Source organism: Heterodontus francisci, chromosome 34 (assembly GCF_036365525.1).
Source record: "Heterodontus francisci isolate sHetFra1 chromosome 34, sHetFra1.hap1, whole genome shotgun sequence".
Lineage (NCBI taxonomy): Eukaryota > Metazoa > Chordata > Chondrichthyes > Heterodontiformes > Heterodontidae > Heterodontus > Heterodontus francisci.
Genome location: NC_090404.1, coordinates 11010409 through 11031093, shown reverse-complemented (window position 1 = coordinate 11031093; position 20685 = coordinate 11010409). Strand labels below are relative to the sequence as shown.

Below are 20685 nucleotides of genomic sequence, written 5' to 3'. Positions count from 1 at the left end.
GTGGTGGCACAGTGGTACACATTCGGGAGGGAGTTGCCCTGGAAGTCCTCAACTCCAGACCCCATGGAGTCTCATGGCATCAGGTCAAACATGGGCAAGGAAACCTCCTGATGATTATCACCTCACTCCCCTCCACCAACACCTCGCCCAAACCCCCCTCCCCAGCTCAGCTGATGAATCAGTACTCCTCCATGTTGAACAACAATTGGAAGAAGCACCGAGGGTGGCAAAGGTATAAAATGGTCTCTGGATCGAGGCTTCAATGTCCATCAAGAGTGGCTCGGTAGCGCCACGACTGAGTCCTAAAGGAGATAGCTGCTAGACTGGGTCAGTGGCAGGTAGTGAGGGAACCAACAAGAGGGAAAAATGTAATTGACCTCGTCCTCACCAATCTGCCTGCCGCAGATGCATCTGCCCATGACAGTATTGGTAGAAGTGACCACCGCACAGTCCTTGTGGAGACAAATTCACATCTTCACATTTAGAATACCCTCCAACGTGTTGTGTGGCACTACCACTGTGCTAAATGGGATCGATTTCAAACAGATCTAACAATGCAAAACTGGTCATTCATAAGGTGCTGTGGGACATCAGCAGCAGCAGAATTGTACTCAACCACAATCTGTAACCTCATGGCCTGGCATATCCCCCACTCTACCATTATCATCAAGCCGGGGGATCAATCCTGGTTCAATGAAGAGTGCAGGAGGGCATGCCAGGAGGAGCACCAGGTAGACCTCAAAATGAGGTGTCAGCCTAGTGAAGCTACAACACAGGACTACTGACATGCCAAACTGTGTGGGCAGCATGCAATAGACAGGGCTAAGTGACCCCAAAACCAACGGATCAGATCTAAGCTCTGCAGTCCTGTCACATACAGTCGTGAATGGTGGTGGACAATTAAACAGCTGACAGGAGGAGGTGACTCCACAAATATCCCCATCCTCAATGATGGCAGAACCCAGCACATCAGTGCAAAGGACGAGGCTGAAGTGGAGGATGGCTACCTGACCCGAACCCAACTGGGCCCGACGACATGTGTCGGGTCAGGTCAGGTTTTCTCTTCCGGGTCTGGCAATCGGGCTGGGTTGGACACAGTGACAGCCAAGACGTCAAAGTGAGCGATTCCATCCAAGGTAGAGCACAACCTCTTTAATAGAATCGACTTCAGTCCAGTGGTCGGATTGGGCGCAGGAAAAAAAATCAAAGGACTCGGGCCGGGCCTTTTCAGCTGAAATATTTACAACAATCTTCAGCCAGCAGTTCCGAGTTGATGATCCATGTGGACTTCCTGCTGAACCAGCTGCACCCCTAGCCATGCTGTTCCAGTACAGCTACAACACTGGCATCTACCCTGAAATGTGGAAAATTATCCAGGTATGTCCTGTACACAAAAAGCAAAACAATCACCAGGGAAGTGGTACTGGACAAATTATTGGAGCTGCGGGCTGACAAGTCCCCGGGTCCTGATGGACTTCATCCTAGGGTGGTGAAGTTCCTCAGTGGGAGTGATCCCAGAGTAACTGTCAGAGTCGCACCCTCATGGATGTTCTGCGTCATTTATTTTTAGTTATCCTGGTGTCTAACATGCACACACCAATAAACCAGGGAATTCCTGGAAACACACTGCAGGTTCTTCATTATCTGGAGATCAAATGTGAATCGTGTAATTGTCCCATCAGTAAACAGGATCCTGTAAACTCCTCTGTCTGCTATTTTAGTGAACACTTTAATCAATTTATTTTAAACTGGTTTATTTTTTAATGAGCTAAAAGCTGTATTATAATGATAGACTCAAGACTGTCACACAAACATGGAACTTAAACCTGCCGTTTCACTTTCAGTCAGGAACAGATCACAGTTTTACACCAATCTCTGATTTGACAGCACGTTTCCAGCATTCACTGTTGTTCTTCCTGACTCTAAACACAGTTGTAAAGGAGCCTTCTGTTCCGTGTCTGGGAGCTCTGAACTATGGAAGAGAATGGCTGGGACACATTTCTTACACACCTCAGGATTAACCCACACGGGGACTTTGCTGTCAGTGAAGCGAGACGAGAAAGAACAAAGGGCCATTTGCCCCTTTCAGTTTGACCTGAAGGACTGTGTCCAGGCTGAAGTTCTGTTCCTGCCGTACGATCCTCCCCCCAGATTGTCCCCTGTGAGCTCCAGCCGGGTGATGTTAAAGACTCAGGTGGGAAAGAGAAAAATCTACAACAATGTTTAGTTTAGTTTAGTTCAGAGATACAGCACTGAAACAGGCCCTTCGGCCCACCGAGTCTGTGCTGACCATCAACCACCCATTTATACTAATCCTGCACTAATTCCATATTCCTACCACATCCCCACCTGTCCCTATATTTCCCTACCACCTACCTATACTGGGGGCAATTTATAATGGCCAATTTACCTATCAACCTGCAAGTCTTTGGCATGTGGGAGGAAACCCACACAGACACAGGGAGAACTTGCAAACTCCACACAGGCAGTACCCAGAATTGAACCCGGGTCGCTGGAGCTGTGAGGCTGCGGTGCTAACCACTGTGCCGCTGATTTATTTCAAATTTATCCCAAATATTAAATTTCAGCCTGTTAGGGGGGTTATTAATATCAGCAGAAACAAACCCCAACTCTCAGAATAGAAACATAGAACATTTATAGCACAGGAGGCCATTCAGCCCATCATGTCTGTGTCAGCCGAAAAAGACCTATCCAGCCTAATCCCACTTTCCAGCTCTTGGTCTGTAGCCTGTAGGTTACAGCACGTCAACTGCATTTTCAAGTGTTTTTTTTAAATGTGTTGAGGGTTTCTGCCTCTACCACCCATTCAGGCAGTGAGTTCCAGACCCCCACCGCCCTCATTTTCCATTTGCCAATTTTCTGCCCACCTGACCAGTCCATGATATCTTCCTGTAGTCTACAACTTCCTTCTTCATTACCAACCACACGACCAATTTTTGTATCATCTGCAAACTTTTTAATCATTTAAGTCTAATTAGTACCAGGAAGAACAAGCGGCCGATTGTTGAGCCCTGTCGAAAACCAACTAGAAACGGGTTTCCAGTCAGGATTCAGTTCTGGGTGTGATTAGAAGCAGCAATAACAGAATCCAATCCCTGCAGCCACTGGTGAACTTGCTGGTGTCTCAGCAGTTTCTCTGAATGAGCAAATCCCTTCCCACACTCAGAGCAGGTGAAAGGCCTCTCCCCAGTGTGAACCTGCTGGTGTCTCAGAACACAGGATGACCCAGTGAATCCGTTCCACACTCAGAGCAGGTGAAAGGCCTCTCCCCAGTGTGAACCTGCTGGTGTCTCAGAACACAGGATGACCCAGTGAATCCGTTCCACACTCAGAGCAGGTGAAAGGCCTCTCCCCAGTGTGAACCTGCTGGTGTCTCAGAACACAGGATGACCCAGTGAATCCGTTCCACACTCAGAGCAGGTGAAAGGCCTCTCCCCAGTGTGAACCTGCTGGTGTCTCAGAACACAGGATGACCCAGTGAATCACTTCCCACACTCAGAGCAGGTGAAAGGCCTCTCCCCAGTGTGAACCTGCTGGTGTCTCAGAACACAGGATGACCCAGTGAATCACTTCCCACACTCAGAGCAGGTGAAAGGCCTCTCCCCAGTGTGAACCTGCTGGTGTCTCAGAACATAGGATGACCCAGTGAATCCGTTCCCACACACAGAGCAGGTGAAAGGCCTCTCCGCAGTGCGAACACGCTGGTGTCTCAGAACACAGGATGACCCAGTGAATCCCTTCGCACAGTCTCCACATTTCCACGGTTTCTCCATGGTGTGAGTGTCCTTGTTGGACGATCAGTTGAAGTCTCGGCCACACACAGACCCGTGTACAGTTTCTCCCCACTCTGAATGGTGCGATGTTTTTTCAGGTTGTGTAACTGGTTAAAGCTCTTTCCACAGTCAGTTCACTGGAGCACTCTCTCTCAGGTGTGTGTGTGTGTCTCGGTGCTTTTCCAGTGACACTGATGTTTGAAATCTTTTCCCACAGACAGAACAGAAAAACATTTCTCCTTCCACATTCAAAGGACGATGATATTCAGGTCCTGATGAATCGAGTAACTCTGTCAGATCTTAACGTGATGTTTGGTTTGAGTTTGTCATTTGCAGATCCTCCCCTTCTAATCCCCTGTAAAAAGAGATAACATTGAATGACACAGAATACACAGTACACAAACAGGCCATTCAGTCCAACTAGTCTGTACAGGTGTGTATACACCTCACGTGTCTGCTCCCATTCCATCTCCCTCATTCCAGCCTTTCAGCAGACCTTTCTATTCCCTTTTCTCTCATGTTTTCACCTTGTTTCCTTTTGAAAGCATCTCAACTACTTGCCTCAACCACTTCCATGTTCTACCCACACTCTGAGTAAAGAAACCTCTCCTTATTTCCCAGTTGGATTTATTAGTAACTGTATTCATGGCCCCTAGACTTAGATTCACTCACACGTGGAAACATCCTCTCCACATCATAGAATTCCATTAAGTTTATGGCACAGAAAGAGGACACTTGGCCCATCGTGTCTGCGCTGTCCAAAAAACAGTGGCGCAGTGGTTAGCACCGCAGCCTCACAGCTCCAGCGACCCGGGTTCAATTCTGGGTACTGCCTGTGTGGAGTTTGCAAGTTCTCCCTGTGTCTGCATGGGTTTCCTCCGGGTGCTCCGGTTTCCTCCCACATGCCAAAGACTTGCAGGTTGATAGGTTAATTGGTCATTATAAATTGCCCCTAGTATAGGTAGGTGGTAGGGAAATATAGGGACAGGTGGGGAAGTGGTAGGAATAGGGAATTAGTGTAGGATTAGTATAAATGGGTGGTTGATGGTCGGCACAGACTCGGTGGGCCGAAGGACTGTTTCAGTGCTGTATCTCTAAATTAAACTAAACTAATCCCAGCTTCCAGCAATTGGTCCATAGACCTGCAAGTTACAGCACTTGTGTTGCATATCCAGACAACTTTGAAATGCGTTGAGGGTCTCTCCTCAACTGCCCTTTCAGGCAGTGAGTCCCAGACTCCACCACCCTCTGGGTGAAAAAAATTTCCTCAACTCCCCTCTAATCTTTCCACCAATTTATGTCCCCTAGTCACTGACCTCTCTGCTGAGGTAAATAGGCCCTTCACCTCCACTCTATCCAGGCCCCTCAACATTAGGTCAATTTCAATCAGATCTCCCCTCAGCCTTCTCTGTTCCAAGGAGAACAATCCCAGTCTATCCAATCTTTCCTCATAGCTGCATTTTTCCAGTCCTGGCAACATCCTCATAAAATCTCCTCTGTACCCTCTCTAGTGCAATTACATCCTTTCTGTAATGAGGTGACCAGAACTGTACACAGTACTCAAGTTGTGGCTAACATAACCTCCCTGCTCTTATATTCTATATCTCAGCTAATAAAGGAAAGAATTCCATATGCCTTCGCAACCAACTTATTGACCTGTCCTGCTACCTTCAAGGATCTGTGGACATTCACTCCAAGGTCCCTCACTTCCTCTACACTTCTAAGTATTCTCTCATTAAATGTGTATTCCTTTGCCTTGTTTGACCTCCCCTAAGTGCATCACCTCACACTTTTCCAGGTTGAATTCCATTTGCCACTTTCCTGCCCACCTGACCAGACCATCAATATCTTCCTGCGGCCTACAGCTATCCTCCTCGCTATCTACCACACGGCCAATCTTTGTGTCATCTGCTTGATCATGTCCCCCATATTTGCATCCAAATCATTTTTTTTTGCCACAAAAAGCAGGGGACCCAGTACTGAGCCCTGTGGAGCGCCACTGGAAACAGCCCTCCAGTCGCTAAAACACCCGTCAACATTTACCCTTTGTTTCCTGCCACTGAGCCAATTTTGTATCCAGCTTGCTACATTTCCATGGATTCCATGGGCTTTTATTTTTTTAACCAGTCTGCCATGTGGGACCTGGTCAAAAGCATTGATAAAATCCATGTAGACCACATCAACTGCACAACCCTCATCAATCTTTCTTGTTACGTCTTCAAAAAATTCGATCAAGTTAGTCAGACAGTATCTGTCCATTACAAATCCATGTTGACTGCCCTTGATTAATCTATGCCCTTCTAAATGACAATTTATCCTGTCTCAGAATTGATTCCGGTCTATCCCTCGCTCCCTTTTTAAACAGAGGTACAATATTAGCAGTTCTCCAATCACCCAGCACCGCACCTGTATCCAGTGAGGACTGGAAAATGATGCTATAATCTAGGCCCTGGTGATTTATCAACTTTCAAGGATGCTAATCCCATTAATACATCCTCTCTCTCTCTATGCTTATCACATCCAATACTTCACACTCCTCTTCCTTAACTACAATATCTGCATTGTCTCCCTCTTTTGTGAAGACTGATGCAAAGTATTCATTCAGAACCATGCCAATGTCTTCCGCCCCTACATTAGTTACCTTTTTGGGCCCTACTCTCTCCTTAGTTATCCTCTTACTCTTAATGTATTGATAAAACATCTTTGGGTTCACCTTGATTTTGCTTGCCAATATTCTTTCATGTCCTCTCTTTGATTTCCTAATTTCCTTTTTGATTTCACCCCTCCATTTTCTGTACTCCTCTCGGCTCTCTGTAGTATTGAGATCTCGGTGTCGGACATAAGCTTTCTTTTTCTGCCTTATCTTACCCTCCGAGCTCCTTGACAACCATGGGGCTCTAGATTTGGCCGTCCCACCCTTTTTCTTTGTGGGAACATGTTTACTCTGAACGCCTTGAATCTCCCCTTTGAATGCCTCCCACTGCTCTGACACTGATTTGCCTTCAAGTAGCTGTTTCCCATCCACTTTCGCTAAATCACTCCTCAGTTTAGGAAAATTGGCCTTGCCCCAATTGGGAACTCGAACTCCTGTTCAATCCTCATCCTTTTTTGTTCCTTAGCTCGATCCATATGGTCTCATTTGATAAACCTTCCAACATATCATCCCTGCTCACAGCTGTAATTGTTTCCTTGACCAGAATTGCCACTCCCCCTCCATTCTTATCCCCCTCCCTATCGTGTCTGAAAACCCTGTAACCAGGTACGTTGAGCTGCCATTCCTGTCCCTCCTTAAGCCATGTTTCTGTAATAGCTGTGATATCATACTGCCACGTGTCGATCTGTGCCCTCAGCTCATTTTATTTGCTGTACTCCTTGTATTGAAATATATACCCTTGAGCATTGCCAAACTATTTTCTTTATTTTCTAACCTTTGTTTCCTCTGTCTTCCAAACACATTTATTAATTTCCTTCCCTCCATTTTCATTTCTTATTATATCCTAACTGAGTCTACCCACAGGTCCCCATCCCCTGCCAAACTAGTTTAAACCTTTCCCAACAGCACTAGCCCAAAATGTCCCACAAGGAACTCAATTCTGGTTCTGTTCAGGTGCAAGCATCCGGCCTGTACAGGTCCTATCTTCCCCAGAGCCAGTCCCAATGTCCCTGGAATCTGAAGCCCTCCCTCCTGCACCATCTTTCCAGCCACGCACTCAGCTGTCTTACCCTTCTATTCCTATACTCACTTGCACGTGGCACTGGGAGTAATCCGGAGATTACTACTTTTGAGGTGCTGCTTGCTAATTTCTTACCTAGCTCCCTAAACTCTGGCTGCAGGACCACATCCCTCTTTCTATCTATGTCATTGGTTCCGATATGGACCACGACTGCTATCTGTTCACCCTTCCCCCTTTCAGGAAGTTCTGCAGCTGCTCAGTGACATCCTTGACCCTGGCCCCAGGGAGGCAACACTGGATTCAAATCTGCGGCCACAGAAACGCCCTCCTGGCTATTGAATCACCAGTCTTCTCTGCGACCCCACTGTGCAGCTGAACCACTCATGGTGCCATGGACTTGGCTCTGGCTGCATTCCCCAGATGAACCATCACTCTCATCAGTTGGAGCCTAACCAGAGCTTTATAAAGGTTCAGCATAACGCCCCTGCTTTTGTACTCAATGCCACTGTTTATGAAGCCCAAGATCCCATATGCTTTACCAACCACTCTCTCAATATGTCCTGCCACCTTGCAAAGATCTATGCACATGAACCCCCAGGTCCCTCCATTCATGTGCACTCTTTAGAACTGTGCCATTCAGTATATGTTAACTCTCCCTGTGCCTGCAGCCAAAATGCACTACCTCACACTTGTCAGTGTTAAATTCCATCTGTCACCTCTCTGTCCATTTTGCTCGCCTTTCTATGTCCTGTTGCAGGTAGTCTGTATGATCCTCACTGTCTACTGCCCCTCCAGGTTTGGTGTCATCACCAAATTTTGAAATTCTACCGTGTATTCCAAGAGAATGAGAAAGAGGGGCAGAGATGCATCCTAGATAGGAATTTAGGAGGTTAGAATTAGGGAGAGACAGAGAGAGTGAGAGGGAGAGAGAGACAGTGATAATGACGGAGAGAGATAGACACATAGGGTAGGTGGAGCTGACTGTCTTAAACTTTTAAGCGTCTGTATTTGGATGTTGCTGAGATTGTCTGTGTAACTGAGAGAGAAAGCCCTTGGCTCTTGCTGTGCTATTTTGGTTAAAGATATTCCTGCCTTGTCTTTTAATGAGTTCCAACCTAAAACCGGTTTATCTGTCTATTGCTATTTGTTGGATCTTGCTGTGCACAGATCACCTGGTCTGTTTCCTACATTAAAACAGTCGCCACACTTTTAAAAATAATCTGTTGACTGTAAAGCACCTTAAAAGTAAAGTCATTAACCTGAACCAATTATAATTCCGGATTAATTCTTGTGTTTTAGGCAGTGCGATGGTTAAATGGAATGTGCAGCAGCTGTTTTAATTCATTTCACTGAGTATCTGATGGTGGATTTCTCTCTCTCTCTTTTCCTTTCCGAATTCGAGAAATGTGGTGGGGGGGGGGAGGGGGAGAGAGAGAATGAGGGAAACAGTGGGAGAGACATTAATACAGAGAGGCAGGGGATGGATCTGGGGGTCTCCAGTGTGAGCTCCCAGCATCTACAGATTGGCCGCTCAGTCACATCCTTCCACATGGACTGATTTGCCAAAATAAATCCAGGGACAGTGATTTTAAAAAGTCTCCTGAAGGAATCAGCAGCTTCTTCCCAGTTTAATGAGGAATTTAGCCCTTTCTGGGGGCTGAGGGGATGTCCCCAGACTTGGAATACACATGGGTGGGGGAGGGGGGCGATGTGTTTACAGCAAGTGTGAGGATGGGGAAGGAATGAGGCCGATGTCCCATCTGGATATAATCACATTGCTGCTTGCTGTGCACAAACTGTCTGCAGTGTTTCCTGCAATAGTGACCACACTGTCAAAATTAAATTATTGATTGTAAAGCAACTGGGTGGATGTGAAATAAGTCCTGAACCTGTGTAAAGGTTTGTTATAATTTCAGATTAATACTTGTCTTTTAGGCAGTGCAATGAAATCTGAGGGTTAAATGAACCATTCATGTCACTGAGGTTTTGATTGTGGATTTCTCTATGTCTCTCTCTATTTCTCCCCAGCCTACTCTCCTTTTCTCTATTTGAACTTTTAATAAATAATAAAAAATGTCAGACAGGAAAGTGACTTGTCATTATTATAAGTGGGAGAGAATGGGGAAGGAGTGGCTCCCATCTATCTGAATATTATCACATTGCTGCTTGTGGGATCTTGCTGTGTACAGCTGTGTTCAGCATTTCAGACTGTGCAACCATGATTGTGTTTCAAAAATTAATTAATTGTCTAATTTCACCAGGTCAGGACTGCTTTCACAAGGTCAGTTCTAATTCCTGACTAATACTCATGTTTTAGGCAGTGCGATGAATTTTGAGGTTTAAATGTAATGTGCAGCAGCCAGTTTAACTCATGTTACTGAGTTTCAGATTGTGGATTTCTCTGTCTGTCTCTCTCTCTATATTTCTCTCTGAATATGAGAAATCAGAGAGAGAGAAAGAGGAAGGAGAAATAGATGGAAACAGTGGGTGAGACAGCAAAACAGAGGGGCAGGGGGATGAAGAGACACAGGATGTGGGGATCTCCAGTATCATCATTGCCCAGCTCCCACCTTCCAGAAGGTCTGATTTGCAAAAATAAATCCTGGGACAGTGATTTTAAAAGGAATCAGCAGCTCCTCCCCATTGTGCCGTAATTTTTCTGTGGTTCTATGGTTCTACACTGTGTCCACCCATTGTTCTCCCCGGACTCACCATTTTCTTGCAGTTAGGATCGTGTATCTATGAAGAGGTTGTTGTCCTGTCTGGACCACCCTGAATACCCTCGTCTGCAGACTTTTATCTGAACAGTTGACTTGTTGAATGTACTGTTCGGTGCAAGGACTTTGGTATCAAAGGCCTTTATTTTGAGACAGTCATTTACTGGAAAATGAAACTAAAAACTTCAGGGTTCTGGGAAGTCTGAACCAGGTTAAATGAAATAGTCATGTGACCAGAGCTATTCAATGGTCAGTTCCCAGGTCTGCAGTGTGGCAACAAGCTGCAGGCTGTTGTTCTTCCAGACAAGCTGTTGGTTTTTCAAAAGACAGGCTGCAAAAAGGGAAGACTTGTTTCTGGGAGCTGGCCCTTGGCAAATATAAGTTGCTACAGCTGTTTGCAGTGACTTAGTGGGATAGGTGGAACCGCACCATTAAAACTGTTGTAAGCAGGACTGAGGACATCGAGAGGTGACAAGACTGAAATGTTATAGGGAAGACGGCAACGCTCGCTATCAACAAGGAGACAATATATCTGTGTTTGTGTCTAGGAGGACAGGAGTTGGAAATCCACCTGAAGAAGTTCATGGTTTTGATGAACTTAATGACTATTCGGTGCCATCTTTGCTGAGCGGACTGCCGAGTAAATCTGTGAGATCTATCTCTGTTGCATCTGATAATTAACATGTAATCTTTAAGCTACATGTTTGTGTGTGATTTACCTATTAGTTCATGTTTCATTTATGTTGCTTTTAGTTTGAGTGTTCAAGTTTATAAAAGTGAAATTTTGTCTGTTTTTTCCATTGGGGTCAGTCGGTAATTTCGATTCATTTGTTCTGGTGATTTCCACTGGGATCATAACACCTTGCTCCATAACTATCAGGAACAGAAGGCCCCGGTATTGAGAGGAACCTCAGGGCATCAGTTTCAGTGATCCTGTAAAATAGAGGAACACATGAACAGGAGGAGGCCATTCAGCCCCTCCAGCTTGTTCCACCATTCAATGACCTCATGACTGATCTGTATTTCAACTACATTTACCCAGTTTGGTTCCATATCCTTTAATAATACTACCCAACAAAAATATATCCAGCTCAAGTTTTGAAATTCACTCTATCTACTTCTCACTGTCAGTCTGTCACTCCCCCTCTTTCTCTCTGTCTCTGTCTCACAGTCTCAGTTTCTCTTACACTGGCATTGACTCTCCAGACACAGAGTAGCTGCCACTCCAAGGTCAACACAACACCCAAGATGAGCCCAGGGCTGTGACCTCATGGAGACCCAATTGGACCGATGTTCCTAGTCATTTCCAATCAGGATCCATGAAGCTGATGGTGAATAAGAACAACATTAACCAGAGTGGAAGGAAATCAGACTCAGCCTGCTGTGAGCAAAGCAAAATACTGCGAATGCTGGAAATTTGAAATAGAAACAGTGCTGGAAACACTCAGCAGGTCAGGCAGCATCTGTGGAGAGAGAAACAGAGTTAACGTTTCAGGTCAGTGACCTTTCATCAGAAACACATTTAAAATACCTGTTGAGCGAGATAGAGTAATGAAAGGTCACAGACCTGAAACACTAACTCTGCTTCTCTATCACGAGGGAAAAGGTGCTGGAAAACTGATGGGACTAAAGACAGGAACAGATGGCCTGCATCCAAAGGTGTTAAAAGAAGTGGCTGCAGAGATAGTGGAGACATTGGTCATAATATACCAAAACTCACTGGACTCCAGTAGGGTACCAGCGGATTGGAAAACCGCTAATGTGACACCCCTATTCAAAAAAGGAGGGAGACAGAAAGCAGGAAACTACAGACCAGTTAGCTTAACATCTGTCGTTGGGAAAATGCTAGAGTCGATTATTAAGGAAGAAATAGCAGGACATTTAGAAAAGCTTAATGTAATCAAACAGAGTCAACATGGTTTTATGAAAGGGAAATCATGTTTGACAAATTTGTTGGAGTTCTTTGAGGATATAACAAGTAGAGTGGATAAAGGGGAACCAGTAAATGTTGTGTATTTGGATTTTCAGAAGGCGTTCGGTAAGGTGCCACATAAAGTGTTATTACACAAAATAAGAGCTCAGGGTATTGGGGGATAATGTGTTGGCATGGACTGAGGATTGGCTAACACACAGAAGGCAGAGAGTCAGGATCAATGAGTCTTTTTCAGGTTGGAATGCTGCAACTAGTGGGGTGCCACAAGGATCGGTCCAAGGGCCTCAACTATTTACTATCTATACTAATGACTTGGAGTAAGGGAACGAGTGTAGAGTATCCAAATTTGCTGACAATACAAAAATAGGTGGGAAGGCATATTGTGATGAGGACACAAAGAATCTGCAAAGGCATATAGATAGGTTAAGTGAGTGGGCAAAAACTTGGCAGATGGAGTTCAATGTGGGAAAGTGTGGGGTCATCCACTTTGGTAGGAAGAATAAAACCGCAGATTATTATTTAGATGGAGAAAGACTACAAAATACTGCAGTGCAGAGGGATCTGGGTGTTCTTGTGCATGAAACACAAAAGGTCAGGGTTGTCTTAACAAGAACGGCTAAACAGGTTAGGCCTTTATTCATTGGAGTTTAGAAGAATGAGTGGTGATCTTATTGAAATATATACGATTCTAAAGGGGCTTGACAGGGTAAATGTTGAGAAGATGTTTCCACTGGTGGGGGAATCTCGAACTAGGGGACATAATTACAGAATAAGGGGTCACACATTTAAAACTGAGATGCAAAGGAATTTCTTCTCTCAGAGGGTGTGAATCTCTGGAATTCTCTACCTCAGAGAGTTGTGGAGGCTGGGTCACTAATTGTATTTAAGGAGGAGGTAGATAAATTTTTTAAATCTCGGGGAGTCGAGGGTTAGGCAGGGCAGGCCCGAAAGAGGAGTTGAGGCCTGGGACAGATCAGCTATGATCTTATTGAATGGCGGGGCAAGCTCGAGGGGCTGAATGGCCTTCTCCTGCTCCTACTTCTTGTGTTCTTGTTAATTGAAAGTCATGGGAGAACTGGGGAGAAGGCAGTGCAACAGGAAACCAGCACTTGAGCAGAGTTAGAGAGTGGGGGAAGTCTGGGGAGAAATTTCAGAGGAACTGGAGTTGGCCATTCAGCCCATCGAGCCTGCTGCACCATTCAGTTAGATCCTGGCCGATCGATTAATTATCAACAGAAACAAACCACAACTATCAGAATGAACATGGTTCAGTCCTGGATGTGATTAACAGCAACAACAGCAGAATCCAACACCTGCAGTCACTTGTGAACTCACTGATGTCTCAGCAGGTGGGATGACCTACACATGGAGCAGGTGAACGGCCTCTCCCCAGTGTGAACTTGCTGGTGTGCCAAAAAATTGGACGAAAGCTTAAATCCCTGGCCACAAATACAGCAGGTGAATGGCCTCTCCCAGTTGTGAATGCGCTGGTGTCTCAGCAGGAGGTTTGAATTTATAAATCCCTTCTCACACACAGAGCAGGTGAACGGCCTCTCCCCAGTATGAACTTGCTGGTGTGCCAGAAGGTTGGATGATCGCTTAAATCCCTGCCCACACACAGAGCAGGTGAGCAGTCTCTCCCCACTGTGAACACGCTGGTGTGACTGCAGGTCGGATGACTGAGTGAATCCCTTCCCACAGACGGAGCAGGTGAACGGTCTCTTCCCAGTGTGAACTCGCTGGTGTGGCAGAAGACTGGACAATCGCTTAAATCCCTGCCCACAAATGGAGCAGGTGAACGGCCTTTCCCTCGTGTGACTCGGTCGATGTATTTCCAGCTCAGACGGGTAATTGAATCCCTTCCCAGTCCCCACATTTCCGCGGTTTCTCCGTGGTGCGGGTGTCCTTGTAACTCTCCAGATTGGAAGATCAGTTGAAGCCTCGTTCACTCACAGAACATGTACGGTTTCTCCCCGTTGTGAATGGTGCGATGTTTTTTCAGGCTGTGTAACTGGTTAAAGTTCTTTCCACAGTCAGTGCACTGGAACACTCTCACTCGGGTGTGTGAGTCTCGGTGCTATTCCAGTAACACTGATGTTTGAAATCTTTCCCACAGACAGAATAAACAAGTATTTCTCCTTCCACGCTCAGAGGCCGATGATATGCAAGTCCTGATGAATCCAGTGACTCTGTCAAATCTTGATGTGACGTTTGATTTGAGCGTCCCGTTTGCAAATCCTAATCTTCCAATACCCAGCAAAAGGAGTTTACAAAAGAATAGAAATTCTGAACAGACAATTCTAGTTTCTAAAGAACATTTTTTCCTCTCTTGTTCCTCCAAAGCTGTAAATCCCCGTCCCACACACTCTCCCTCCTCCCTGTGCTGAAATCCAAACCCATTGCACCATTTCTTTCCTCCACTGACAGTTTTCTCCCTCCCTCTGCTCTGACTGGGTTCAGTTCTCCAGCCCCTGTGTGCAGAGTGAGAATCGAGTCAATGATTTTCCCTCCTGGTCACTGGGACCCTGAAGCCCCGCCCACTCTATGTGTCATCACCAAGATGTCCGCACATGCGCTCTGTTCCCCGCTCAAACAAGATGGCGGCCGTTAAACTGGGCCTGTTCCCGGGAAAAAGATCCAGAGTTGTAAACGCGGCACCTGGAGGTTCTTATTCGAGGCTTACGGCCTATACCAGGTGTTTCTGAAGCCTCGCCGCCCATCCGCCGACTCCATTCCTCCATGCGCCGACTCCATTCCTCCATGCGCCCTGCCGACTCTCACCCGCTGCTGAAGCAACTGGCGCAGTACTGATCAAAGTGACAGTGCGCATGCTCCAAATACTGTCCTGCGCCTGCGCACTGGGCTCCTCTGGTGACTGAAAGAATGGTTCAGCCAAGGAAATGACTGTGATGGATATTCTACAAAGACAGTCCTGACTCTTTCAGTGCCATAAACTATCTAACTATGATTCTACCAATTTAAGATAGGCGCTATCTCACTGAAAGTAAACCCATTTAAAATAAGTTGGTGAAAATCTGCAGTAAAATATAAGATGTAGGAATTTACAGGATCCTGTTAACTGCCGCTACAGTTATATAGACATTTGATCTCCAGGTAAAGGAGAACCTGCAGCGTGTTTCCAGCATTTCACTGTTTTATTGAAGTGAGTTAGACACCAGAATAACTAAAAATACATGACCCAGAACCACAGAATTGTTACAGCACAGAAGGAGGCCATTTGGCCCGTTGTGTCTGCACTGGCTCTCTCAAGGAGCAATTTCCCTACTGCCATTCCCCTGCCTTTTCCCATTATTCCTGCACTTTCTTCCTTTTCAGAAACAATCCAATTGCCTCCCGAATCTCTCAATTAAACCAACTCCTTCACATTCTCAGCCAGTGCATTCCAGATCCTAACCACTTGCTGCGTGAAAAAGTTTTTCCTCATATCTCCATTGCTTCTTTTGCCAATGACCGTAAATCTGTGCCCTCTTGTTCTCGATTCTTCCACCAATGGGAACAATTTTTCCTGATCTATTCTGTCCAGATTCCTCATGATTTTGAATACCTCTATCAAATCTCCTCTCAACTTTCTCTTCCTGGAAAATAGTCCCAACTTCTCCAATCTATCTACCTAACTGATGTTCCTCATTCCTGGAACCATTCTTGTAAATCTTTTCTACACTCTCTCTAATGTCTTCACATATTTCTGAAGTTTGGTGTCCAGTGCTGGACGCAATACACCAGTTGAGGCCGAACTAGTGTTTTATACAAGTTTAACATAACCGCCTTAGGGCACATTCACTTTCATGGGGAATGCTGGTAACAGCTTTGTCATTGGAAGACCCAGTCAGTGATTAGTTATTCATTTTCTGTGATCCTTTTGAGATGAAATTCATGAACCACAGTTCAAGGCCCTCTGCTATGCTGCAGTCCAGGATGTTTAACAACAGCAGAATCCAACCCCTGCAGACACAGGTGAACTCACTGGTGTCTCAGCAATTGGGGTTAATTTCATTCCACACACAGAATATGGAAACAGCCTCTCTCCACTGGGAGAATATACTGATTATGCTTCAGCTGCTTTGAACTTTTAAAGATTTTCCCATAGTCAGTGTTCAAAGGAACTTTTCTGATGTGCAAAACACCAATGGGCAGGTAGAACATGCTGATGAAATGGCACAGACTCACTTTGCTTCTCTCTGCACAGATGCTGCCAGACCTGCAGAGTATTTCCAGCACATTTTGGGTTTTATTTCAGGTAGAACGTGTGTTAGATACAGAGTAAAGCTCCCTCCACACTGTCCCATCAAAACTCCCAGCCCATAATGAGCAGGTTGGTTACTGGGCACTGCAGTGATGTCATAAAGCAGCTCCAATCAGCCCAGCTGGTTCTCTCCTTGTCCCTTTAATGGTGGAGAGCTTGGACGTCCTGTCTCAAAACACACCCCACCCTGTTCATACTGAGAATCCCAGGGTGGAGAGCTGGGACGTCCTGTCTCGAAACACGTCCCACCCTGTTCATACTGAGAATCCCAGGGTGGAGAGCTGGGACGTCCTGTCTCGAAACACATCCCACCCTGTTCATACTGAGAATCCTAGGGTGGAGAGCTGGGACGTCCTGTCTCAAAACACATTCCACCCTGTTCTTCCAGAGAATCCCAGGGGAAGGGCCAAGCCCCAGAGTGTGGAACACAACGAAGACCAGGGTGTGGGTGATGGGGTGGTAAAGAGGAGGAGGAGATGCTGCAGTGTTGGAGATGAGGGAGGAGGCTGCTAATTCCTAACGGCAGATCAGACAAAGTGCTTTGATTGGTGAGTCAAGCAGTGAAGCTAAAATCAAACCAAAGGGAACAAATAATGATCCAATCCAAGGGAACAACCTGCAGAACAATGGGAGGAAACCAAAATTGACTCCAAACTATTCATTCAGCGAGCATGGACTGCTTTTTGTGGGAGAGTTCCATTTCTCAAGAAGTATTTCCCAATGTCTTTCAGCTCCCTCTAACACTAAACACTCCCTAGTAGGTTGAGGAGGAGGGTGAGAGGGGGGTGGTGGGGGTGGGGGGGGGGGGGGGGGGGGAAATAGGGGTACGGAATAAAACTCTTTCTAGACTGTACATCCACTCCCCTAATGGTGCTGACTCTCGCTGGGTTCAGTTCTATACTCATTGGTTCCTCTCTGTCTCATGAATATTCACTGTTTTATAGAATGATAAAGTATAAATAGAAGACATTTGGGCCATCATGCCTGTGCTGGCTCTTTGGATGTTCTAGATAACTAGTCCCACAACCCTGCAGGCAATGTCAGTATGATGTATATCTGCTGTAGCAATGTAAGTGGTAGATGGGAAAGGTATTCCAGTTGGATACTTCTCACACATACTTACCCCTGTGGTAAGGTTGATTGACCAGTGTACTAAACAGATATTTGGGTTTCACTGGTTAGTTAAGCACGCAGAGTACCTGGTAGTGTTTAAGAGTTCACAAGTGACTGCATGGCTTGGATTCTGCTTTTGTTGTTGCTTTTAATCACATCCGGAACTGAACCCTATTCATTCTGACAGTCGGGATTTGTTGCTGATGTTAATAACCTTTATAACTGGGCTGGAATTTAATATTCTGGATAATGTTTGAATGTATTTGTGTGTATCAGGAACTAGCACTGCAGGACAGGTATACACAGAACTAGCACTGCAGGGCAGGGATACACAGAACTAGCACTGCAGGACAGGTATACACAGAACTAGCACTGCAGGGCAGGGATACACAGAACTAGCACTGCAGGACAGGGATACACAGGAACTAGCACTGCAGGACAGGTATACACAGGAACTAGCACTGCAGGACAGGGATACACAGGAACTAGCACTGCAGGACAGGTATACACAGAACTAGCACTGCAGGACAGGTATACACAGAACTAGCACTGCAGGACAGGTATACACAGGAACTAGCACTGCAGGACAGGTATACACAGGAACTAGCACTGCAGGACAGGTATACACAGGAACTAGCACTGCAGGACAGGTATACACAGAACTAGCACTGCAGGGCAGGGATACACAGGAACTAGCACTGCAGGACAGGTATACACAGGAACTAGCACTGCAGGACAGGTATACACAGGAACTAGCACTGCAGGACAGGTATACACAGAACTAGCACTGCAGGACAGGGATACTCAGAACTAGCACTGCAGGACAGGTATACACAGAACTAGCACTGCAGGACAGGTATACACAGAACTAGCACTGCAGGACAGGTATACACAGGAACTAGCACTGCAGGACAGGTATACACAGAACTAGCACTGCAGGGCAGGGATACACAGGAACTAGCACTGCAGGACAGGGATACACAGGAACTAGCACTGCAGGACAGGTATACACAGAACTAGCACTGCAGGACAGGTATACACAGGAACTAGCACTGCAGGACAGGTATACACAGGAACTAGCACTGCAAGACAGGGATACACAGGGACTAGCACTGCAGGACAGGTATACACAGAACTAGCACTGCAGGGCAGGGATACACAGAAATAGCACTGCAGGACAGGGATACACAGGAAATAGCACTGCAAGACAGGGATACACAGGAAATAGCACTGCAGGACAGGTATACACAGGAAATAGCACTGCAAGACAGGGATACACAGGAAATAGCACTGCAGGACAGGTATACACAGGAAATAGCACTGCAAGACAGGGATACACAGGAAATAGCACTGCAGGACAGGTATACACAGGAACTAGCACTGCAGGACAGGTATACACAGAACTAGCACTGCAGGACAGGTATACACAGAACTAGCACTGCAGGACAGGTATACACAGAACTAGCACTGCAGGGCAGGGATACACAGAAATAGCACTGCAGGACAGGTATACACAGGAACTAGCACTGCAGGACAGGGATACACAGGAACTAGCACTGCAGGGCAGGGATACACAGAAATAGCACTGCAGGACAGGTATACACAGGAACTAGCACTGCAAGACAGGGATACACAGGAACTAGCACTGCAGGACAGGGATACACAGGAAATAGCACTGCAGGACAGGGATACACAGGAAATAGCACTGCAAGACAGGTATACACAGGAACTAGCACTGCAGGACAGGTATACACAGGAACTAGCACTGCAGGACAGGTATACACAGAACTAGCACTGCAGGGCAGGGATACACAGAAATAGCACTGCAGGACAGGTATACACAGGAACTAGCACTGCAGGGCAGGGATACACAGAAATAGCACTGCAGGACAGGTATACACAGGAACTAGCACTGCAGGACAGGGATACACAGGAAATAGCACTGCAAGACAGGGATACACAGGAACTAGCACTGCAGGACAGGGATACACAGGAACTAGCACTGCAGGACAGGTATACACAGAACTAGCACTGCAGGGCAGGGATACACAGAAATAGCACTGCAGGACAGGTATACACAGGAACTAGCACTGCAGGGCAGGGATACACAGAAATAGCACTGCAGGACAGGTATACACAGGAACTAGCACTGCAGGACAGGGATACACAGGAACTAGCACTGCAGGACAGGGATACACAGGAACTAGCACTGCAGGACAGGGATACACAGGAACTAGCACTGCAGGACAGGGATACACAGGAAATAGCACTGCAGGACAGGGATACACAGGAACTAGCACTGCAGGACAGGGATACACAGGAACTAGCACTGCAGGACAGGGATACACAGGAACTAGCACTGCAGGACAGGGATACACAGGAAATAGCACTGCAAGACAGGGATACACAGGAACTAGCACTGCAGGACAGGGATACACAGGAACTAGCACTGCAGGACAGGGATACACAGGAACTAGCACTGCAGGACAGGTATACACAGGAGCTAGCACTGCAGGACAGGGATACACAGGAACTAGCACTGCAGGACAGGGATACACAGGAACTAGCACTGCAGGACAGGGATACACAGGAAATAGCACTGCAGGACAGGGATACACAGGAAATAGCACTGCAGGACAGGGATACACAGGAAATAGCACTGCAGGGCAGGGATACACAGGAACTAGCACTGCAGGACAGGGATACACAGGAACTAGCACTGCAGGACAGGGATACACAGGAAATAGCACTGCAGGACAGGGATACACAGGAACTAGCACTGCAGGACAGGGATACACAGGAAATAGCACTGCAAGACAGGGATACACAGGAACTAGCACTGCAGGACAGGGATACACAGGAACTAGCACTGCAGGACAGGGATACACAGGAACTAGCACTGCAGGACAGGTATACACGGGAACTAGCACTGCAGGACAGGGATACACAGGAACTAGCACTGCAGGACAGGGATACACAGGAACTAGCACTGCAGGACAGGGATACACAGGAAATAGCACTGCAGGACAGGGATACACAGGAAATAGCACTGCAGGGCAGGGATACACAGGAACTAGCACTGCAGGACAGGGATACACAGGAAATAGCACTGCAGGACAGGTATACACAGGAATAAAAGCAAAATACTGCGGATGCTGGAAATCTGAAACAAAAACAAGAAATGCTGGAT

The 20685-nt window shown here is 46.4% G+C and overlaps 1 protein-coding gene across 1 annotated transcript; it reads right to left on the bottom strand.

Moving 5' to 3' along the window:
- Nucleotides 1-1792: 1792 nt before the first annotated feature.
- Nucleotides 1793-14880, bottom strand: LOC137348619 (zinc finger protein 239-like). The gene is made up of 3 exons (XM_068013898.1): nt 14802-14880; nt 13454-14066; nt 1793-4149 (listed from the first exon to the last, which is right to left on the bottom strand). Exons 1-3 carry the CDS (start codon nt 14878-14880, stop codon nt 4095-4097), a joined length of 747 nt encoding a protein of 248 aa, XP_067869999.1. The 3' UTR covers nt 1793-4094.
- Between the last annotated feature and the right edge of the window lie 5805 nt (nt 14881-20685).

Excerpts from the sequence above, each read along its gene's own strand:
- LOC137348619 (XM_068013898.1), bottom strand. The coding sequence starts at position 14,880 with ATGGAGGAATGGAGTCGGCGCATGGAGGAATGGAGTCGGCGGATGGGC. Across the intron at positions 14,067-14,801 it reads AGAAACACCTGGTATAGGCC|TGAACGAGGCTTCAACTGAT; the intron begins GTAAGCCTCGAA and ends ATGTTCTGTGAG. Across the intron at positions 4,150-13,453 it reads TCCCACCTGCTGAGACATCA|GGGATTAGAAGGGGAGGATC; the intron begins GTGAGTTCACAA and ends CTCTTTTTACAG.